The sequence below is a fragment of the Coregonus clupeaformis genome, chromosome 15, assembly GCF_020615455.1.
Source record: "Coregonus clupeaformis isolate EN_2021a chromosome 15, ASM2061545v1, whole genome shotgun sequence".
Taxonomy (NCBI): domain Eukaryota; kingdom Metazoa; phylum Chordata; class Actinopteri; order Salmoniformes; family Salmonidae; genus Coregonus; species Coregonus clupeaformis.
The window spans coordinates 15933216-15951204 of NC_059206.1; the positions used below are offsets into that span (position 1 = coordinate 15933216).

General features: G+C 44.8%; 1 protein-coding gene across 4 annotated transcripts in view; it reads left to right on the top strand.

Annotated features, from left to right (window-relative positions):
• LOC121582028 (DENN domain-containing protein 1A) overlaps positions 1–17989 on the top strand; it is a 168440-nt gene that overhangs the window by 76623 nt on the left and 73828 nt on the right. The window contains exon 1 of one of the 4 annotated variants that reach the window (XM_045225007.1): positions 12982–13481. The exons of the other annotated variants lie outside the window; for them this stretch is intronic. Within the exon in view, the coding sequence (XP_045080942.1) occupies positions 13450–13481 (32 nt within the window). The 5' untranslated portion in view covers positions 12982–13449. Of the gene's footprint in view, positions 1–12981; positions 13482–17989 lie in introns of those variants that run through there. 4 annotated transcript variants of the gene reach the window in all.

Genomic DNA, 17989 nt, shown 5'->3' on the forward strand with positions numbered 1-17989 from the left:
CCTGGCAACAGCTCTGGTGGACATTCCTGCAGTCAGCATGCCAATTGCAAGCCCCCTTCAAAACATGAGACATCTGTGGCATTGTGTTGTGTGACAAAACTGCATATTTTAGAATGGCCTTTTATTGTCCCCAGCACAAGGTGCACCTGTGTAATGATCATGCTGTTTAATCAGCTTCTTGATATGCCACACCTGTCAGGTGGATGGATTATCTTGGCAAAGGAGAAATGCTCACTAACAGCGATGTAAACAAATTAGTGCACAACATTTTAGAGAAATAAGCTTTTTGTGCATAAGGAACATTTCTGGGATCTTTTATTTCAGCTCATGAATCATGGGACCAACATTTTATATGCGTTTATATTTTTGTTCAGTGTATTTAGAGAGTTGGGACATTGAGGTTTCTGCACATGATGCATTTAAATCACACTATAAAATTATATGGCAGCCATGTTAGCGCTCCATTAACATAACATGGGGAATATTTAAACAGTGCTATGTAACTGAATGTCTAGAATTAGAACAATATTCTAAATGCTAAAAGTTGTTCCAACTATGTAAATATATGGCTCTGAGTCAGACTGTATGTTCATATCCTCTACATGTTGATTATTGTTGTCCCAGTCACACAATGTACACTGGACACAGCAATAATTCAAACCCATGCATATGTTAGTGTTTTAAGTCAAAGTCAGGTGGATACTGCTTTGTAGCTTTCTAACCAGCATCCTAATCCAAAATCGGAGCCTTGTTTCTGGGCTGCGTGGGGGTGCAATTGAGCAAAGCCATCTTTGTTCCGTACGCATGGACTGCTAGCTGCTTGCTAATAGGATTAGCCCAATATGGAATTTGCCGACCACCTATATGACCGGGTCCTCTTTCTATTCTCCTCTAATTGGAAGTTCTAGAGTAGTTATTTACATGTTTGTTTGACTAGCTCTGGTGAGTAGGCTAGCTCGCATCACCTCAGGGAGGGCCCTATCACTTTTTCCTTTTGCTGTTTCTTTCTCTCTCTCTCTCTCTCTGTCTGTCTGTCCCACTCCCCAGAGGGAGGGCAGGGTCGTCCATTTTGTTTTAATTGAGCAGAAACATGTGAAGGGATCAGAAATATTTCGAAGGATTAGGGGGGGTGTGGTGTGAGGGAGAGTGCGAGGGAAGGAGGGGTGAAAATTCTGAAGTCGGGCCCACCCCCGCGGCTCGCTTCACGGAGCAAAACAAGGGGGCTGCTGGGAATGAATGTAGTTAACGTGACCTCTGAACCCGCCGAACTGTTGACATGGAAAGCAGCCAGGACCGCGTCCACAGAACGCCTTTTGTTCATCTCATTTACCGACTCACCCTCCCTCGTCCTCTCCTCCTCCACTTTGAGGGACGGATAGAGGGAGAGGGGGAAGAGAGAGAGAGAGTTGGCAGCTCGAATGGGAGGAATGTGAACAGGCAGACCCCTTTTCTTTTCCCATGCTTTGGAAACAAGTGGTGGGCCTTCTCGGAGCAGGAACAGCACGTCCGCTCAGGCTCAACTCAATCGACACTGACAGGTTCCTGGCCTGGCCTGGCCAATTGGCAGAGCATGGGGGAGGGGGGCAACATGGGGCTGGCTGGCCCCATTTAGTGTTGTTGTTGTGGGGATAGAGGGGCAAGGGGGCAGTGGGGTGACTACAGGATAACAGGGGTAGTGGAGGGCACACCTGGTTGGATTGTGGATGTGACAGACGTGCATTCTCTAGGTTCTCTGTTGACATTTTATTTGGTTTGATTGTTAGTTTGATTTATTATATTATTATGTGTTTATCAACCATACTGTGTTAACTTTGAGCAAAGATTTGAGGTAAACAATTATCACCTTAAAATTGAATGGTAACATTAGTTCCGTGACTCCAGTGTCACTGGTTCATAAACAGAACTTGTTTGGACACTGCTATATTTTCATTTGTGCTCAGTATGTAGACCAGTTTGTGGAACCAATTCTTCTGCGCACTCATCGTCAAACAATACTCTAAATCGACTAGGGCTGACCCCATTTAGTCGATTGGTCGATTGTTTGGTCGATAGACTGTTGGTCGACCAAGATTTTTTTAGTTGAGCAGTGGCAAATTTATATTTAAAAAATGACGGCACATGAGACACCTGTCTGATTCACGCCTGTCTCAGTGGCACACCAGTAGCACCAGTAGTATATTTACTGTTCATTCCCATCATTTCTAATCCACAATGTTTGTTTGGTTACGGTAATTTCTGTTAATGCATTCAATATATTATTATTACAGTCTTACCCTTGTCATTGTAGGAGTGGACACGTTGTTTGCAGAGTGCACAACCTAGGCTACACGTGTGAGAAAAAGGTTTTGGTTTATTTCATTCCATTTACGAGTTGTCAATTTATTCATTGTCTTTTGTTTGGAGCGCTCCTGTCAATCTTGAGTAAGGACACGCACCTGATTACACATAGAAGTAGGCCTAGGCTACCTGGCCTGCGCACAAATGTAGGCTTATACATGTGCCCATTTGGGGATCTGATACTATTTCTGATTGTCTTAACTCACCATCACTGTGGAGCTTCTCAGAGTAATATTTTCTTCCCCTCAAACAGCAAGTAAACAAATTATGTTTTTACATCCATTGAGAATGACAATAGTTCCTCAATGTAGCCTATTTGAAAAATCTTTCCATCGCTTTCCCTTTTGATAACCACACAGCATGAAAGGGGGAAAAAATTTCATACTCTGATCTGGTGGAAACGTCATAAAATAGGCCTACCTGATTATTTCTTATCCCTTGCGCAAATAGCCTACAGCTGTGTCTGTCTGTCCGGAGCTTACTGAGGGCCCAGAATATTTTATACAATGTTGCAAGTTTGTTAGCGCAAGCTTCGGGCCGGACCAAGTTAATAGTTGATACAATGTTTTAAGTTATTTGCAGACAGGCCATGCGTAGCCAATGTGACTAATAGGATATTTATTTTATCAGGATATTTTCTACCTGTGGGCTGTAATGTTTTTATTTGTTGGCTTTATGGAGGCTATTTTTACATACTGGCAATAGCAATTGAAGTTACTTTTATATTTCTACCATTTTCATTTAGGTAGAATTTTGACCAATGAAATGAAATGAAACTGTTCCACGAACATGTGCATATGAAAATCATAACTGGCACGCAGATCAGCAGAAATGGTACGATAACTTGGCACTCCAAATGGAAAAGGTTTTCGACCGCTGGTGTAGCCTATTACCGACAACTTTAGAAGGCCAGCAGCAGTGGGCAGTGGGAGGAGGAGGGTCCAGAACAGGGTTTTTTCTTCTGGTTAGGCTTTATTGATCTCTGACTCCCTCTTTAGTAATTTGTGTGTCTTAATTTTTTATTGCAGTGCTTAAAGCAGGACTGCCCAACCCTGTTCCTGGAGAGCTACCGTCCTGTAGGTTTTTGCTCCAACCCTAATCTAGCACACCTGATTCTAATAATTAGCAGGTTGATCAAATGAATCAGGTTAGTAACACCTGGGGTTGGAGCGAAAACCTACAGGAGGATAGCTCTCCAGGAACAGGGTTGGGCAACCCTGGCTTAAAGCATCAGACAAGCTCAGTAGCCTACATACGGTATAGTTGATGTTATTCAAACATTCAAGCATCATTCACACCCTCTTAAGCCTTAGCCCCACCCATCTCTTTAAGGATTCACATGTGAGGCCATGTGCTAAACAGAGTGAGTATGGTAGTGTACTAATCAACCGAAGATTTCAAGACTAAAGGCTGGTTTATACTACGTCTATCGATATGTCTGTAGACAATTGTTGCAGTGACATCATAAACATTCTATTGTCGTCCTACATGAAACTTGTCGTTGTCGTTATGAAAAAGTATAAACACAAAAACGACAGGCTGCATGACATCAGTAGCCTGGTGTTCCAAAATAGCATAACTGGTGTATTTTAACACCAATAAACCCATCCAAATTAATTTAGTATATGTCAATCTAGCAAACCAGGCAACATTGTAGGATTTTTAATGAATTTATTTGCAAATTATGGTGGAAAATAAGTATTTGGTCAATAACAAAAGTTTCTCAATACTTTGTTATATACCCTTTGTTGGCAATGACACAGGTCAAACGTTTTCTGTAAGTCTTCACAAGGTTTTCACACACTGTTGCTGGTATTTTGGCCCATTCCTCCATGCAGATCTCCTCTAGAGCAGTGATGTTTTGGGGCTGTCGCTGGGCAACACAGACTTTCAACTCCCTCCAAAGATTTTCTATGGGGTTGAGATCTGGAGACTGGCTAGGCCACTCCAGGACCTTGAAATGCTTCTTACGAAGCCACTCCTTCGTTGCCCGGGCGGTGTGTTTGGGATCATTGTCATGCTGAAAGACCCAGCCACGTTTCATCTTCAATGCCCTTGCTGATGGAAGGGATTTCCTCATCGTCTGATTCATTTTCAGAATCAGAGTGTCAGCATGGCATGATCGTCCTCCAGAAGTGGAGAGCATTAGCAACACTTTTGCAGTTCTTCGTGATATCGTTCAAAAAAGCTGCGTTAGAAAGGATTACGTACACCTACTGAGCAGCTCATTTATAGACAGAAGCATGCTACATGGCAGACCAATCTGAACTCATCTCTCGGCATTTCCAGCCCATCCATTATCTCAACCAATCATGTATTTTTCCGTGGCTAAACCAACTAGGCTTGTAAGTTAACAATTTTATTCATATTTACAGATGGCATACAAGTTTGAATTAAAGCACAGGAAAGTTCACATGTTCCAGAAGGCATTTCTGCAAAAAAAATGTTGAAATGCCTCTCCTGTGAAGTAGTGACTTGCGACATACGCCTAGTTTCCTGAAACGAGTCACATTTATGGAGAAGTACACATTTTAACATTTCGACCAATCGATTGGTCGAAAGAACCGACGACTCTCGGTCGACCAAGATTTTGTTGTTGTTGGGGACAGCCCTAAAATCGACACAACCTTTTAGGCGTTTCATCTCATTTGTCGTATTTCCAGCACCTAGCACCAAGAGGTCACGCACAACTAAAACCCCAATACTAGACCCCAACAAAAAAGAGACAAAGAACAAGAAAAAATTAATAAAGGAAAAAGCCAATCCAATTCTCCAGACTGTTGACTAGAGACAATCTCCCAGGGAGGGGAGCTCTGGACTATAGAGTGGCCCAGCGTGTGGCTCTTTCTCTGGGGCTCCTCTTCACTTCAGCTGTTGGGATTAAAGCCGCGCTAGGCCTCTGACCTGGCTTTGTTTACCTCCGGCACAACAACCACAATCATTACAAACCCCTCTGTCTTCTTCGACACAGTAAAGACTGTGACCTGCACACACAGCGGCAAACACCCACCGGCACCATACGTGTGCGCCGATCAGAAAATAAATCAATTGGGGGATTTGATTAGTTTACCTCAATGGGCGGCAATGGGCCCAACCGGCAGGCGGCTAAGTGGAAAGGGGTACGGTTGAGCGGTTTAGAAGAGACTGAAGGAGATCGTAGAATGGTGTTTGGAGATTAAGGTGTTAATGGGGGCTGATTAAATGTGAAATGGACTGATTTGGTGCGTTATGTCCTTGACTGAACACACAGTGTGTGTAAATGTCCACTTGAGAGCACACAGTGTTGTGGCTGGCTATACAGGCCGGCTGGTCCCGCTGTTTAACCTCCCATTGATGGGGTTGTGGTTGGTAATACTGTATGCAACAGCAGCAGTACATTACCAGGGCTTACCCTAAGGGCTGCTCTTTACTGTACAAGGGATGAATGGATGAGGCACTCTTGGCACAATGCAAAGCCGAGCACACACTCATGCGCGCGCGCACACACACACACTGTTGAATGCTAGGTCTAGGGTAGAACACGAATGTCTAGAATTTGTGAATTTTTATTAGGATCCCCATTAGCTAACGCCGTAACGTTAGCTAATCTTTCTGGGGTCCAACACCAATTAATAAGACAATACAAACAATTACAAATTAAGACTTTATAAACATTTAACAAGTGGACAATACAGACAATTAAAATACCGGACAGGTAACACATTTAACATTCATTTGATGCTTTCTATTTCCTGTCCAGTCATATGGTCTATCGCATTAGATGTTCTAGAGGTGTATTGATGATTATGTATTGAAGGGGGACAACTTCTGTCACCATATCACTGTTCCCCTTGTGATTGTGTGTGAGTGTGTGTGTCTGACAGCAGCAGCAGCAGACCTGGCTTAATAACTTAATAACTTCCCTTGCCTGGCCCTTTACAGGCAGGGAGGAGGGACCATAAAGGCATAGCAGAGTGGAAGGGCCATCCAGGGAAACACACAGGAGTCATTCACTCCCAGCCAATTAAAACGGTTGTTGACGTATTTATGTCCTGCCTGTTGCCCCCCCTCCTCCCCCCCCACCTACTTCCCCTGCTTCCAACGTCACCCCCACATCTCGACTCTGAAGCTAAACCTTACGATTTCTGTCCGAGATTGAAGAAGGGGATGTTAGATTGCCAGTTGATTGCCAAGGCAGTGTTTCGCTACTTCAAAGTATATCTGAAACTATCAAGTAGGGTGTTTTTATTTATTTATTTTTATTTAACCTTTATTTAACCAGGTAAGCCAGTTGAGAACAAGTTCTCATTTACAACTGCGACCTGGCCAAGATAAAGCAAAGCAGTGCGATAAAAACAACAACACAGAGTTACATATGGGGTAAACAAAACATAAAGTCAAAAATACAACAGAAAATATATATACAGTGTGTGCGAATGTAGTAAGTTATGGAGGTAAGGCAATAAATAGGCCATAGTGCAAAATAGTTACAATTTCGTATAATACTGGAATGATAGATGTGCAAAAGATGATGTGCAAATAGAGATACTGGGGTGCAAATTAGCAAAATAAATAACAATATGGGGATGAGGTAGTTGGGTGGGCTAATTTCAGAAAGGCTGTGTACAGGTGCAGTGATTGGTAAGCTGCTCTGACAACTGACGCTTAAAGTTAGTGAGGGAGATAAGAGTCTCCAGCTTCAGAGATTTTTGCCGTTCGTTCCAGTCATTGGCAGCAGAGAACTGGAAGGAATGGCGGCCAAAGGAGGTGTTGGCTTTGGGGATGACCAGTGAGATATACCTGCTGGAGCACAGACTACGGTGGGTGTTGCTATGGTGACCAGTGAGCTAAGATAAGACGGGGATTTGCCTAGCAGTGATTTATAGATTACCTGGATCCAGTGGGTTTGGCGACGAATATGTAGTGGGGGCCAGCCAACAAGAGCGTACAGGTCACAATGGTGGGTAGTATATGGGGCCTTGGTGACAAAACGGATGGCACTGTGATAGACTACATCAAATTTGCTGAGTAGGGTGTTGGAGGCTATTTTGTAAATTACATTGCCGAAGTCAAGGATTGGTAGGATAGTCAGTTTTACGAGGGCATGTTTGGCAGCATAAGTGAAGGAGGCTTTGTTGCGAAATAGGAAGCCGATTCTAGATCTAACTTTTGATGGGATATGCTTAATGTGAGTCTGGAAGGAGAGTTTACAGTCTAACCAGACACCTAGGTATTTGTAGTTGTCCACATACTCTAGGTCAGACCCGCCGAGAGTAGTGATTCTAGTCGGGTGGGCGGGTGCAAGCAGCGTTCGGTTGAAGAGCATGCATTTAGTTTTACTAGTGTTTAAGAGCAGTTGGAGGCTACGGAAGGAGTGTTGTATGGCATTGAAGCTCGTTTGGAGGTTTGTTAACACAATGTCCAACAAAATGGTGTCGTCCGCATAGAGGTGGATCCGAGCGTCACCAGCAGAAAGAGCGACATCATTGACATACACAGAGAATAGAGTCGGCCCGAGAATTGAACCCTGTGGCACGCCCATAGAGACGGCCAGAGGTCCAGACAACAGGCCTTCCGATTTGACACATTGAACTCTCTCTGAGAAGTAGTTGGTGAACCAGGCGAGGCAGTCATTAGAGAAACCAAGGCTATTTAGTCTGCCGATAAGAATGCGGTGGTTGACAGAGTCGAAAGCCTTGGCCAGGTCGATGAAGACGGCTGCACAGTACTGTCTTTTATCGATCGCGTTTATAATATCGTTTAGGACCTTGAGCGTGGCTGAGGTGCACCCATGACCAGCTCGGAAACCGGATTGTATAGCTGAGAAGGTACGGTGAGATTCGAAATGGTCGGTGATCTGTTTGTTAACTTGGCTTTCAAATACTTTCGAAAGGCAGGGCAGGATGGATATAGGTCTATAACAGTTAGGATCTAGAGTGTCACCCCCTTTGAAGAGGGGGATGACCACGGCAGCTTTCCAATCTCTTGGGATCTCAGACGTTACGAAAGAGAGGTTGAACAGGCTAGTAATAGGAGTTGCGACAATTTCGGCGGCTAATTTTAGAAAGAAAGGTTCCAAATTGTCTAGCCCAGCTGATTTGTAGGGGTCCAGATTTTTTTGCTCTTCCAGAACATCAGCTGTCTGAATTTGTGTGAAGGAGAAGCGGGGGGGGCATGGGCAAGTTGCAGCGGAGGGTGCAGAGCTGGTGGCCGGGGTAGTGGTAGCCAGGTGGAAAGCATGGCCAGCCGTAGCAAAATGCTTGTTGAAATTCTTGATTATTGTAGATTCATCGGTGGTGACAGTGTTTCCTAGCCTCAGTGCAGTGGGCAGTTTGGAGTTAGTGCTACAGGATGCACATTTCTGTTTGAAAAAGCTAGCCTTTGCTTTCCTAACTGATTGTGTATATTGGTTCCTGACTTCCCTAAAAAGTTGCATATCGCAGGGGCTGTTCGATGCTAATGCAGTACGCCACAGGATGTTTTTGTGCTGGTCAAGGGCAGTCAAGTCTGAGGAGAACCAGGGGCTATATCTGTTCTTAGTTCTGAATTTTTTGAATGGGGCATGCTTATTTAAGATTGAGAGGAAAGCACTTTTAAAGATCAACCAGGCATCCTCTACTGATGGAATGAGGTCAATATCCATCCAGGATACCCGGGCCAGGTCAATTAGAAAGGCCTGCTCGCTAAAGTGTTTTAGGGAGCGTTTGACAGTGATGAGGGGTGGTCGTTTGATCGCGGACCCATTACGGACACAGGCAATAAGGCAGTGATCGCTGAGATCCTGGTTGAAGACAGAGGAGTTGTATTTAGAGGGTAAATTTGTCAGGATGATATCTATGAGGGTGCCCATGTTTACAGATTTAGGTTTGTACCTGGTAGGTTCGTTGATAATTTGTGTGAGATTGAGGGCATCTAGTTTAGATTGTATGTTGGCTGGGGTGTTAAGCATATCCCAGTTTAGGTCACCAAGCAGTACGAACTCTGAGGATAGATGGGGGGCAATCAGTTCACATATGGTGTCCAGGGCACAGCTCAGGGCTGAGGGGGGTCTGTAGCAAGCGGCAACAGTGAGAGACTTATTTCTGGAAAGGTGGATTTTTAGCAGTAGAAGCTCAAACTGTTTGGGCACAGACCTGGATAGTACGATAGAGCTCTGCAGGCTATCTCTACAGTAGATTGCAACCCCACCCCCTTTGGCAGTTCTATCGAGACGGAAAATGTTGTAGTTGGGGATGGACATTTCTGAATTTTTGGTGGCCTTCCTAAGCCAGGATTCAGACACTGCTAGAACATCAGGGTTGGCGGAGTGTGCTAGCGCAGTGAATATCTCAAACTTAGGAAGGAGGCTTCGGATATTAACGTGCAAGAAACCAAGGCTTTTACGATTACAGAAGTCAACAAATGATAACGCCTGGGGAGTAGGAGTGATACTGGGGGCTACAGGGCCTGGGTTAACCTCTACATCACCAGAGGAACAGAGGAGGAGTAGAATAAGGATATGGCTAAAGGCTTTAAGTACTGGTCTTCTAGTGCGTTGGGTACAGAGAAAAAAAGGGGCAGGTTTCCGGGCATTGTAGAATAGATTCAGGGCATTATGTACAGAAAAGGATATGGAAGGATAGGAGTACAGTGGAGGTAAACCTAAGCGTTGGGTAACGATGAAGGAGATAGCATCACTGGAGGCACCGATTGAGTCGGTCTCCGCGTGTATGGGGGGTGGGACAAAAGAGCTATCTAAGGCAGGTTTAGCTGGGCTGGGGGATCTACAGTGAAATAGTACAATAAGAAATAACCGAAACAGCAATAAGCAAGGCATATTGACATGGGAGAGAGGCATAAAGCAATCACAGGTGTAATTGGAGAGAGCTAAGACAACAGCTGGTAATGGCGACAAAGTTTGGGCTGAGGCTAAATATAAACAGGATGCGGTACCTTAAAATGGAACAGTCCAGCAGGCATCAGCTGTATAGCTGAGTTATCATACGGTCCGGTGAACAGCAATAGGAGAGTTCTGAGGTAGTTCGAGGGCTACTCAGCACTAGCTAGCAAGAGGCCACGGCTAGCGTGTGCTAGCGGGCCGGGGCTAGCAGATGGATCTTCGTGGTCGACGTCGTAACGGGAAGCCTGTTGTAACCACATCAGACGATTTCGTCGGCAGACCAGTCGTGTTGGATCGGCGGGGCTCCGTGTCGACACTAGGAGGTCCCGTCCGGTTGACAAGGAGGTATATAGCCGGGAGATGGGCCTGGCTCAAGGCTAACTCAGGGCTGATTAGCCAAACACAAAACATCCATTTGGTTGCAGCTAGCTAGTAGCGATGAATCCGGTGTTAATGGTTCAGTGATTCCAGCAGAAAAAACGATATGTTCAGGGTCGATAATGCGCTGTGCATACAGTGCAGACTGGCCGAATAATAGTCCAGGCTAGAGCTGGCTGGCTGGTATGTAGTGCAGGCCACGGCCACAGACAATGGTGAAGACCGCTAAACATTTACATTACATTTACATTTTAGTCATTTAGCAGACACTCTTATCCAGAGCGACTTACAGTTAGTGAGTGCATACATTTTAATTTTTTTATACTGGAATCGAACCCACAACCCTGGCATTACAAATGCCATGCTCTACCAACTGACGGTGGCTAATAGCAAGTAGCTAGTTAGCGATGATCCGGTGTTAAGGTCCATTTGTTCCGGCAGAAAATCCGATATGCTCTGGCTCGATAGCGCGATATGCAGACTGGCCGACAATTGTCCAGGCTAGAGCTGGCTGGTAGGAAGTGCAGGCCACGGCCACGGACAATGGTGAAGACCGCTAAACGGTGGCTAATAGCAAGTAGCTAGTTAGCTGGCTAGCAGGCTAGTTTCAGCCAGAGGTTCTGGATAAAAATCTATGAAGAAACAACAGAATCTGTTCCACATTGGGTGAGGCGGGTTGCAGGAAAGTATATTTAGTTAAAGGATGGAAAGTGAGATTGAAAAATATATACGAAAAAGACAAAAAAACTAAAAACAGGCTATTTACATAAAGGACACTACAGAAAACACGACCGCACTGCTATGCCATCTTGTTATCCCGGGACGTTAGGCTAACTGTAAATGCTACTTATCTTTGCTTTACGTGACAAATATTTATTTACTTGACAAGTATTTATTTACGTGACAAATATTTATTTACTTGACAAATATGTCATAGCAATAGGTGGTACGCTTTTGAGAGTGCCAAGGCTGCCATTTCATTATCTCCATTGTACTGGGATTGAGATTGAACCACATGGATTAGTTCGACCACATGGTTTAGACAGTGAATTCCTGGCAAGCCTAAAATCTCATGACTGGTCATGTACAGCTTGCCTTGCCGGCAGTTGTGGTTAGCTAATGAGTAATATATATTTAACAGTGGCCCAAATGTCAAACAAGGTCCAATGCCAGGGAAACCTCCCTTATTAAATTAACTTCCTGTTAAAATGGTCCATCGTAAATCCCTGCTATGGAAGGATTGTATGATATAGGAATTGAATATGGCTAGCTACTATACTATGTCATGTCCCATCACTGTGCAAGATGGAAACACTACAACTGACGGTCCACTTAACTCTGAGGACTGGGCTTCATGAAAGCTTTCGTCATATCGGAAACATGTCGAGTTCCAGGTAGCCAGGCACTTGACACTAAATAAAACCCTCAACATTTAGCCAAGTCAGCTTGTATGTGGTAGAAGTAGCTAAGTAAGCGGAGCCCAGCCGATGGGCATACTACCACTAAGATACAGCCAAATGAAATTCAGTGGGTTGTTTCACGCTCCTTTCCTTTTGCTGCCCCTCTAATCGGCCCCAGTTTCTGCTGCTCCCCAACACCTTCTTTAAAAAGCCCTCCTGGTTTAAAGGGTCCAACTACACAAACAGAGCGTACGGTCTGTTCCAACATCTGAGTCGCAACAAAATGAATTAGAACTACTTAGAAAGCGCTCCGTCGCTGCGTTTTGCGTAGTTTGTGTAAAGTGTGTAGCGGCCTTAAGACCCCTGGGGGCCCACTACTCCATCCGGCTGTTTTACACAAGCCTTTCGAGTCACTCATCCGCCTTTGTTTAACCCCTGACCCCGCGAAACAAGGCTCCGTCAAAAGATCTGAGGGGCTGGCGGCGAGGAGATAGAATAAGTGTTTGATTACTAAGGAAACAGGCGGTGGCGGTACGTGATAAATCGTTGGTGCAGCAGGAGTGCTGCCACGGCCAGCCTATTGCACGAGGGCGTCGGGCTCGTGAACGTTTTAACGTGGCCTGGTCTCTCTGCCGTCTGTTTTGTTTTTAAGGGGCTCGGGTGTGGTGTCTGCCGCGGACGGGGGATGTTATATCGCATGTGTGAGTGTGTTTACAAGGGAGTGGGGTGTGTGTCAGGGAAGAGTGTATCTGTGTGTGCACTGCAGAGAGTATTTGTGAGCGTGCAGGTGTGTGTGAGAGAATGAGCAGAAGAAAAGCAGTCTATACACCTGGGTACAATGACACCTGGGTACAATGACACCTGGGTACAATGACACCTGGGTACAATGACACCGGGCATACCACATTGTACCGTGTTGGCGCCAATGCACATTCAGTTTTATTCGGACAACAGGAAAATTGTAAAAATGTGTTCTACAGGTTGTTTTCCCACTGGTTAATGGCCCTGTGACATTGTGTGGTTATTATAAGAAAGCCCTGTGACATTGTGTGGTTATTATAAGAAAGCCCTGTGACATTGTGTGGTTATTATAAGAAAGCCCTGTGACATTGTGTGGTTATTATAAGAAAGCCCTGTGACATTGTGTGGTTATAATAAGAAGGCCCTGTCCAGAATGTAGATGCTGAGGACTCTGAGAGCATGATAGAGATGTTACGATGCAGGCAAACTGTTGTGACAACTGCTCCCTCTCTTCGACCTTGACTCTTTACTCCATTTCTTCCTCCATGTCTTCTTCCACCTCTTCCTTGACCTCTCAAGTCTCTGGAGTTCAATTCAATATTATTTAATATCCACTGATGTAAAATATCACTGAAGTAATGCTTAACATTCTTCTCCATCTTACCATTGACTACGAGCTGGCAATACAAGTCTTCCCCCAGCACCACAATCCCAAGACAACTGCTCAGCGATCTTATGAAGGATGCCCATGTCTATATGCTTTCTGGGTATGTGTGATACTTTTTTCCTTTAATCCTTTGCCACGCATGTGTCGCTATTCCTAGAGAACACAAAACCGTCTCCGGCTAACAAACGAGGAACAGATGTTCCAGTTCAAATGAGTCAATTAACTTCCAATAGCACTTTAGCTTCGCTTCCCTCGCATGGCATTCTTTAACACACTCACCCATTAAGCTTAGCGAAACAGATGTTTCTCCAAATCTGGCCCGGCAAATGAAAAACAGACCTTTGGAGAAAAAGGAAGCTAATAGCAACTAATCAAATTATATAAAAAATAAATCTCAATGTATTTTTGCAGGTTTTTTGGGGCCTGGTGGATTGCATTATTATTTAATCGAGAGGTCATTCAGGTCTGGGGTTGAAAATGTTAAGTGTCTCGGCAGTCTTTATCCTGTAGACTATCAACAAAAGCACTGAATTGAAACACAGGGAGTGTTTTGTCTGCGGCGTGTGCCGTTTGGTCTACTGTGGCTTAGTGGTGTTGACCTTCACTATCTACAAAGCAGTTTCTACAAAGCAAGCAAGCGTTTTTATTAAATCGACTCTCTCTGTCTTTTCATCAGCCAATGGGTGTCATTATTGAAATATCAACGGATATTTCTATGCGATAAATTGGCTCTGTTAAATCCAGTTAAAATGGCTCCAGAACCATGTTATACAATCTTATACAGCGCATTACACGTACACCTCCGCAGGAGAAAAACAGTACTTTCATTTATTTACCGTCCATTGACATGGTAATTAGACACTCAACCAAATCTGCCGACATGGCTGTTTCTTTATTTAGAGGAAAGCTTCATCCTCAAGAGTAATTCTACCCCTTAGGATTCAAATCTAGCATCCATCCATCCACTTTTTCCTTATGTAGCTAACTAGCCTCCCTTATAAAAGTCATAAAAATTAATGCTCCCAAAAGGACAACAAACGATGTGAAAATCACGACGAAGATGACTTTAATTAATACAGTTTGATTTTATGTTTGCGCCTCGAACAGACTCAAACGAACAACCAAGTAGCGGTTGGCTGCAAAGCTCATTGACGCTCATTGTCACGCGTATCTTTTTGCAAAAGAGTCACAAAGTGACACATAAACTGATGCCTGGCTACAGATTAGTATTTGATTCCTTATATCATGCTACTCCACCACCGCTGCTCTTTGTATTCCAGTGATCATTGGCCAAACCTATCATAACCCCTCTGCATTTCTATCATGGGCCATTGTTGATGCTCTCTGCTACATTAATGAGTAATGGATTCATGGCCATTGCCTCATTAAGAGGCAGTAGCTGAGGTCGGGAGGAGAGGAGGATGAGGTGGAGGGGAGGAAAGGGAGAGATGGAGCGGAGGAGGGTGTGGAGCTTGGAATAATCCTAGCTCCCAACACTGATCCCTCTCGCAGAGTCAAGGATGTTGAGCGCTCATCTGGGCTAATGAAATGCAGAATACTAAAGAACCCGCGAGCGGCCCCCGGTACATAAACTCTGCACCCACAACAGAATCGGTTGCTGCTGTGCATGCAGGTCACATACTTACCTCGTATCCTCCATACTAAAATCCTCAACTTTTTTTCTCACAATTAAAAAAGGCATGGCATATTTTAGCCTATCTTAAAAAAATAAAAAATAAAAAGTATTATAGACCCGACCAGAGCACCTTGCAGCTTTGTATAAAAAAACCACCTCTCCCACACTTCTATAAACAGATTCAGAAGCTGCTCTAGAACCAGGGTTAAAGCCACTGGGGAGAAAACTATGTGTATTCCGTGTGGCTTTGGCTTACCGTGAGAAGATCGTACCAGGCCTTTTCCCCAGACATAGACACATGCGCATGGACAGAGGGGGGATTTGGGGGGGGAGTGAGACGCAGGCTTGGGTTACATATCGCATCACGCCCTGGCTGCGCCAGCTAGCTACTGCTCACAGCTCTGCATGGCACTGAGGGAGGGAGGGAGGGCAACAGGAAAGGCTACTGTAGCTGTAGAAACTTTAAGATTTCCAACTTTTCTGACTTGTTGAAAGCCTCTGTCTGTGTAGCGGAGGTGGTTTGCCGTGATGAGTAATCTCTCTTGGGATCTGCTTGAGATCTGATCCTCCCCGTAGCCAATGTTGTTGAGTCACACAGACTTGATTATAACTACACAGAATGCAATTGACACCTGCAAGGTCATTTAGGATTTTTTTGCAGTTTAATTCCGAAGTGGGTTTTCCAGTAAAGCGGGCCTGTTTTTGTTTATGATAATAGTGTATCTGATAAGGCCTTAATGCTATTAAAAACAAAAAAATATGTTTTAAGTGAAGTAAGAAGCTGAAAAAGAAAGGAAATTCACATGAGCACCACAATGCCTATTCCACCCATGCTCTACCAAGGTTTTCCAGCACACAGCTTTTACCTACTACATTTACATTTACATTTACGTACTACAGTAGCTATGTTGATATTGTACTTAAAAACTATTTGTAGGCAGGTTGCTTAGGATTCAAACATTCTCAAACAGTCCCCACAATAATCTCAGATTTGGTATTTGTTTTTAAATTGTGGGCGAACCGACAATCTGGTATGTCTAATTAGTTTAGAGGCTTTTCTGCTTGGTTGCTTTTATGCCAATAAACTCTGATACACTGATACATGTTGGCCAGGTCTTCTCCAGGTTTTAGCGGTCAACACTACTGGTAATCGATACCAAGACAGGTACCACAGTATATTCATACTGGCAGAGCATGAAAAGAGCTAATGTGTTGTTCTAGTTTTAAAGCCATCTCAAACCTAAGAATAGAGGATCTGCTTGGCTAGATGGGCAAAACTAATTTATTCTCTGCTGTTTTCTCTATCGATAAAAACCAAAGTTGCACTCTTTTCATAGAATTTAAATACAGAAATATAATCTTTGAATACGACCTGGATGAAGGCCAAAGGGGGATTAAGTACATAGTCGTCAGGGAGACAGTTGGTGTAGGCGGTGGGATCTGGAACGGGGGGTGGTGGGGAGGGGAGTGTTGGTGAAGCTTGTGGCAATGTCCGCTACGGTAATGAGCGAGTCCGCCGCTGGAGAGAGCCCTTCTTGGCGGGCACATTCACGGCCGACTGGCGGTCGCAATTAAAGGCGAGGAGGAGGTGTAGCAACGCAATCAGCCACCTCGCCAGTCTCTCCGAATGTAAATAAAAACGAGCCCAGTCAAATTACCGTCGCCGGCAGCTCGCCCGTTAAACCTGTCTCCGTAATGAGGGAACTGTGACATTTCAGCGTGCCACCAAGCCCTTCCCGGTCTCACCCGGCGAAGCAACAAGCATCAGCCGCTGGTGTGTCTCTTGCCGAGACATTCTAATTAGGGCTGAGGACTGTTCGATGACGTTGCTGGGAGGACCGGGACGTGTGGCAGAGAGAAAGAGAGAGAGAAATAGAGGGAGAGAGATGGCTGCTGGTTGCTATCAGACATTTTTCTGTTCCTTCATCTCCCAGTGCCCCTCCCTCAGCCTCCCTCCTGTCTTTTATTTTCCTTACTTCCGTTTTCTCTGCCTTCCTCAGCTCTTCTGCTTTTTCCTTTACCTTTGGCTACCTCCTTCCCATTTTTCCTTTACATTTGGCTACCTCCTTCCCCTTTTTCCTTTACATTTGGCTACCTCCTTCCCCTTTTTCCTTTACCTTTGGCTACCTCCTTCCCCTTTTTCCTTTACCTTTGGCTACCTCCTTCCCCTTTTTCCCCTCTTCTCTCTTCCCCTTCTCTCTTTCCTCTTCACCCCTTCCTCTCTCTAGCCCCTATACCTCTCTGATCTCCCCTCTCTCTTTCTCCTCTCTCTCTTTCACTCGGTCACCATCAGGGCCAGAGGAGGAGATGGAGAGTAGGGCTCCTGTTCTGTATCCTGGACGAGCCCGTCTCCTAAAGGAGATTCACTGAATGCTTGTTGCTGGCCACGTACGCACACACACATCATCATCATCATCATCAGTAGCGATCACTCGAGTCGAGAATTATTATCCTCCATGGGGTCTTCTATTTGTGGGTCTTCAGATGGCTGTAGATGCTGATCCGGTAGCCACATATTTTGGTGCAGGGGTGAGTGGTGGTTGGTGGTTGGGCCTTCCTGGTGTTGAGTCTCTCCATGCGTAGCTGCTGCTTGTCCTCTGGGGCACAGTGGATATCTATTTCCTGTAGTGCAGCTCCCTCTTGGATGTTGTTTCTCCACACACACACACGCACACACCACACACACACCACACCACACACCACACACAGCTGCTGTCAGATGAATGACTCGGTGAGTGAGAACCAGACAGTGAAGAGGAACCACTGAAGAGGAGAGGACACACCACTGCTCACTGTTCAGGCCTCCCTCCCTTCTCTTTCACTCTTAGATATAACTGTCTTGATGACAGCTACTTCCCCTATTGTTCACATTCCTTTCCATGGCGTGGGATGGGACCAGGGAGATGTACAAGGGATGACAAAAAGTGAAATATAACCTAACAATGATGATAGGAAGCATTTTATTTACCAAT